This window comes from Triticum aestivum, chromosome 6D (genome assembly GCF_018294505.1).
Source record: "Triticum aestivum cultivar Chinese Spring chromosome 6D, IWGSC CS RefSeq v2.1, whole genome shotgun sequence".
NCBI lineage: Eukaryota > Viridiplantae > Streptophyta > Magnoliopsida > Poales > Poaceae > Triticum > Triticum aestivum.
Window position 1 is genome coordinate 23,556,071 of NC_057811.1, and position 6,056 is coordinate 23,562,126.

The following is a 6,056-nucleotide window of genomic DNA, read 5'->3' on the forward strand; positions in this document are numbered from 1 at the left end:
CAAAGAACAAGGTATGGAATTATAGACTAAATGCAATTTTGTTCCTAATTTTGTTGTTGTGGATTTATTGTGTGATGTAACAGTCTCAAAGTTGTGCTTGAGCTTCAACTTAAATCACTTACAGAAAACGAATAGGGGAGGGCATAGAGCCACTTATCTCAAGAAATTACTCCTTGTTGTATGCCTATACAACTACTCTGAAGCAAGAAGTCGATGCAATGATGGTTTTAGGCATCAAGCTCTATATAGTGGTACACTGTCTATTGTTCTTGCATAAAGTGCATGAAACCCAACAAGAGTAAGCTCCCGAGGTTGTTTGAGTTGTTACTCTCTTAGATTCATTACATTTTACTGTGTTCCTTGGAGATTCTTGTGAGAATTTTTTCGCCGCAAGTTGCTTGGGAGTTGAATGTGAATTCATGGAGTAGTTAGTGATATTTCATAGAGTTGTTGATGTCATATTTGGAAGCAGATGTTCCTCTGACTTTTGATTCCTATTTCAAGAAAAAAACAGTTCTTGTACTTTGAAAGCTTATGAATTAGATTTGCTAATGAAAATTACATGCGGAATAATCTTGGGCGCAGCAAAGTGCGCTAAACACTTCTAGTTATTAAGCACACACTACGCTCCCTAATTTTTAAGGCCCCATAGTTAATTAATGTCTCCAAATTTGGAATTGGATCACCCGATTTTGATTGGGTCAACAACTTCTCAAGGAGTTCTCCCATTCAATTCCTTTAATTTTGGAATTGGTTCACATTTTGAGCGGGTCAACAATACTAATGAAATAAAATATGAAAAATCCTTTTAAGATGAATCTAGTAAGTAACCGATTTGATGGTATATATATAGATATGTTTCTCTACAAATTTGGTTACTAAAGAGGTTTGTTTTTCAAGAAACAAATACACAGTATATTTTGAAATGGAGGGAGTAAAAAGTAATGAAAACACAATAACACCAGCAAAGCTCGCACAACCCTTCTAGTATAAAATTTAGATGCCAAATGTGTACGGTCAATATCTATGATGGTGATTTGTTCATTTACTACATCAATGATTGGATGTTCCTTATTTTGAGAATTTTTTATCCTATTCTTTTATTTTTGATTCATATTGTGTTTTTCGTAGATTCATAGATAGATAGATATGTCACATAACTGTCGCTCAAACAAATGTATCTGGAACTAAATACATTTGGATACATCCGACTTAAGCGGCGGTTATTTCGAGATGAAGGAAGTAGATACTAGTTCCCCGCAAAAAGATACTCCCTCCGTTCCAAAATTCTTGTCTTAGATTTGTCTAGATACGGATGTATCTAATACTAAAACGTGACTTGATACATCCGTATTAAGACAAAATCTAAGACAAGAATTTTGAGATGGAGGGAGTAGTAGATACTAGTTCCATTTTAGTTTTTGTTGCTGCATTTTATCTACAGTGTCACTTCACACTTCACACTTCTGAAGATATAGGTGACCTATTGTAGATACAGGAGCGCACAGCCACTTGACACTTCTGAAGAAAAAGAGAGCCGGCGCCGGCGGCGTTGAGGGAGGCCCTCACGAGATTGGAGCTTCGCTTTCCTCCGCGTCGGAACGGCAGAGGCCACCGGCCAGGGAGGATCGTCTCGTCTTCCTCGGCGCCAGGGCCGAGGCAGGCGGCAGCGAGCGGCGGAGATCTCCTCCTCGCGCCCTCAACGTTGTCGTCGTGTGGACCAGCTCGCCGGCCGGCAGCCGCATCTACAGCAGATTGCAGCAGCAGATCTATGGTGAGCACCGGAGATCTGCGACGTCTACCATATAGCATGCTCATCCTCCTCACTCTGCTTTCGTAGGTTCATGCCCAGGCTGCGCCGATACGGTAGGGGGTGAGCGGCGTCCTCTGCTATTGCCAGATTCTTCCAGATCCGAGGCTCAGGCCAGGTGGAGCTATGAGCCGCCGCGCCGTCCCCGCTGGCAGACGCATCTTGGAGCAGAACATCAAGGCCCGGTACCGCGCTGGCAACATTGGCACCGAGGATGCACTCCACCTGTTTGACGAATTGCTCCCGGTTGCTCGGCCCTCCTCAGTTCCTGCCATCAACTGCCTCCTCATTGTCGTCGGTCGTGATTGCCCTGCACTCGCCGTCTCCCTCTTCAACCGCATTGCAAGAACCAAGGTGGCACCCCAGAATATCACCTACGGCATTCTAGTCGACTGCTGCTGCCTTGCGGGCCGCTTGGACCTTGGTTTCGCTGCCATGGGCCACATCATTAAGACGGGATTTGCGGCAGGATCCGTTATCTCTTTCAGCCACCTGCTCAGGGCCGTCTGTGCGGAGAAGAAGACCAGCTACGGAATGGACATCGTGCTCCGAATTATGCCTGAGCTTAACTGCACGCCGGATGTTTACTCCTACAGCATTCTTTTCAAGGGTCTCTGCAACGAGAAGAGAAGCCAAGAGGCTCTCGAGCTGATTCACGTGATGGTTGAGCACGGAGGTAGCTGCCAACCTAATCTGGTCTCCTACAGCACCGTAATTGATGGCTTGTTGAAAGAGGGCGAGGTGGGCAAAGCTTACAGCCTATTTTGTGAAATGGTACACAGGGGGATTTCGCCAGATATTGTGACCTACAACTCAATCATCTCTGGCATGTGCAAGGTCCATGCGATGGACAAGGCTGAGAAGGTTCTTCAACAAATGTTTGATAGAGAAATTCTGCCAGATACTACCACATATACTAGCCTAATACATGGATATTATTCATCAGGACAATGCAAAGAGGTGGAACGGGTTTTCGAGCACATGTCTATAAACGGTGTTCAACCAAATATGATAACTTACAATATACAGATGGATTATCTTTGCAAGAGCGGAAGATGCGCAGAAGCTAGGAAGATTTTTGATTCTATGGTCAGTTTGGGCCAAAAACCGTCTGTTACTACCTATAGTATTCTGCTTCATGGTTATGCTATGGAAAAATCATTTCATGATATGCATTGTCTCATTGATTTGATGGTAGAAAATGGTATCTCACCAGATCATTATGTCTACAACATGCTCATATCTGCATGTCCTAAAGAAGAAATGTTTGGTGAGGTAATGCATATATTTACAAAAATGCGGCAGCAAGGATTGAACCCTAATGTTGCTAACTATGGAGCGGTAATAAACTTGCTTTCCAGTGCTGGCAAAATGGATGATGCTATGTGCCAATTCAATCAAATGATAACCGAAGGATTAGCTCCTGATATCGTAATTTTCAACACCCTTATTAGTGGTTTTTGTACTTGTGGCAAATGGGAGAAGGTTCATGAGCTATTTTCTGAAATGTTGAATCGCGGCATCTATCCTGATATCGTGTCCTTCACCATACTTATGGACCGCCTTTGCAAAAGTGGAAGGGTTATCGAAGCCCAAGATATGTTTGACCTGATGGTACGCATCGGTGTTAAGCCTAACATTCATACTTATGGCACATTGATGCATGGGTACTTTTTCGTTAGAAAGGTGGATGAAGTGAGGAAGTTACTTGGCAATATGCTCTCAACTGGCTTGAAACCAGATGTTTTCACCTATACCATATTGATTGATGGTTACTTTAAGAATGGAATGATAGATGACGCATCAGCTGTTTTCACTGAGATGTTGGAAAAGAAAGTTGAGCCTTCTGTCATCACTTACAGAACAATGCGGTATGGCCTGTTAAATTCTGGAAGGACTGTTGCTGCCACTAAACTATATCTCAGGATGATTGACAGTGGAATACACGTGGATATTGCGGCCTACAACATAATTCTCAGAGGCCTTTGTAAAAATAACTGTGTCGATGGAGCGCTAAGAATGTTTCAACACCTATCTTCAACAAATTATCCGCTTGAGGTTGGGACTTACAATATTATGATTAGTGCGTTGGTTAAAGGTGGCAGAAAGGAAGAAGCCACAGATTTGTTTGATGATATGTTGGCCAAAGGATTAGTGCCGGATGCTGTTATGTATAGCTTAATAAAAAAAGGAGTAGTCTGAAAAAAGCTTACAGAAGAGCGGTCTCTGCAAAAGTCTGATGGTCTTTTCCTTTCTGTGGAGAAGAATGGCCGTGCCGCCGACAACTTTATACTAAATGCTATTGTTAGAATGTTACTTCAGAAAGGGGAGGTGCACAGGGCTGGGTCTTCCCTATCCAAAATTGATGAGAGGAGCTTCACCCTTGAAGCTTCCACAGCTGACCTGTTGACTGCACTTGCTTCAGGGGTGAAATGTCAGCAGTATCAGAGGTTTCTCCCTGAAAAATACCACTCTTATCTGGAACAGGGAACTGATTGAAACCTTGTGTAAGCTTCTCTTTGCACGGTGTATATTTTGTCAGCAAGGAGGGAAACACTGTCTGACAGTTTCATTAGCTCATACTTTGTTGCAACTTCTTAGCAAATGGCAGCTTCATATTCCGAAGCTACATCTACCATCTTTCTTATGGTTATAACCTGCCCTCTCTTCCTACTTGGTGACTGGCCCTGCACCTGTGAACGAAACATGTGGCATAATGTTCTGGTACGATCCCTTATGTATGTGGAGTAACACATTTAATCTCTCAATCGACATCAATCAGGGACATACCTTGGATCACATCCAGCAATTTGCCACCCTTTGGGAAAATAAAATCCTTTCTCCTGGAGTCCAAGACACAATCCGTTTGCAAGCAAGTGGATGGCCAAATTTTGGTCTCTGTACACTTGCAAGCAAGTCCTGGAATCAGCAGTGCACCTCCTCTTCAAGTGTCAGCGTATTGAATGCCGTGAAGCTGCATGACCTGCGCCCCTATCTGATTGAGAATATCTCCTTGCTTCTAGGAGCATTCGCGTGTGATGTGTCCATGTGACTAGAACCGTGGAATACAGTCCGAAATTTGTAGTACCATGTTATTCACTTTCCCTCGTCTCTCACATTTCGTTGTGCAATATACATGCAGTCATGTGCAGTCTTCAGAGCATACTGTCTACATAGAAGTACCAACATGTATATAGATGTGTCTTGTAAGTCATCTGGAAGTCTCCTCAGGGAAGCTGAAGAGAGGATCCCACGTGTCAGTGAAAAATGCGAACACTCGTGGGAGCGTACAATGTAAAACCCGTATAATGACTGAAATTATTAATTATATTATTATCTTGCCGAACTGACTGAACGGGTATGAGGCATCAACTCGACTAAGCACAAGTATGCAGGTATGCGCGCAATATCGTATAACTCTACTGTTACTGATGCAAGTACTAACAACAAGGTGATGCAAATACAGAGGTCTAATAAGAAGCCGGTTTGTTGCAAAAGAGAAGCTTTGCTTGCTCAGCCACACAGATTCTGTCCGGAGTTGAGATTCATGATGCCTAAGCTTAAACATGGCACATGGTCGTGTACTCGAACTAGCTAGGACTCGGATCGAGTTGTTCTCTTTTTATAGTAAGTATTTCCTCGTCGCGAAGACAATAAGAATCAATTTTGTTCTATTTTACTAGACTAGCAAAAGGGACCGTGCGTTGCAACAGGATTTTTTTCCAATGGCCATGATCACATTTTGCTGCATCACTAAGATACACTATCACTCTCAATTTTCGTGAAATTATGAACAATTTTTGGAATCATGAACATTTTTTAGACTCATGATCATATTTGAAGTCGTGAATTTTTTTCAAATTTGTGTAAACTTTTATAAATTTTCGAACATTTTCTAAAACCAAGAACATATTTTGAATTCATGAACATCTTATACTATTCGCAAATAGTTTTAAAAATTGTGAATATTTTTAAAAACAATTTTCTTGAATCAGTGAACATTTTTTTGGAAATTGGTGGAACAATTTTTGAAATTCACGAACATTTTTTGAAATGCATGATCATTTTTCGAATCAGCGAACATTTTATGAATAAATAAATTATTTTATAAGTCACGAACTTTTTAAAAAAATCATGAACATTTTGGATTTCCCGAAAATTTATTTCAAAATTTCTAACATTTTCTGAATAAGAAAACATGTTTTTACAAAATCTAAAACATTTTTTGAATCCACAAACATTTTAT

General features: G+C 41.5%; 1 protein-coding gene across 1 annotated transcript; it reads left to right on the plus strand.

Annotated features, from left to right (window-relative positions):
- Nucleotides 1–1,503: 1,503 nt before the first annotated feature.
- Nucleotides 1,504–5,024, plus strand: LOC123143184 (protein Rf1, mitochondrial). Its single transcript, XM_044562028.1, has 2 exons — nucleotides 1,504–1,774; nucleotides 1,841–5,024. The coding sequence occupies exon 2, from the start codon at nucleotides 1,937–1,939 to the stop codon at nucleotides 4,010–4,012; it is 2,076 nt and encodes a 691-aa protein (XP_044417963.1). The 5' UTR covers nucleotides 1,504–1,774; nucleotides 1,841–1,936; the 3' UTR covers nucleotides 4,013–5,024.
- The last annotated feature ends 1,032 nt before the right edge of the window (nucleotides 5,025–6,056 follow it).

Excerpts from the sequence above, each read along its gene's own strand:
- LOC123143184 (XM_044562028.1), top strand. The coding sequence starts at position 1,937 with ATGAGCCGCCGCGCCGTCCCCGCTGGCAGACGCATCTTGGAGCAGAAC.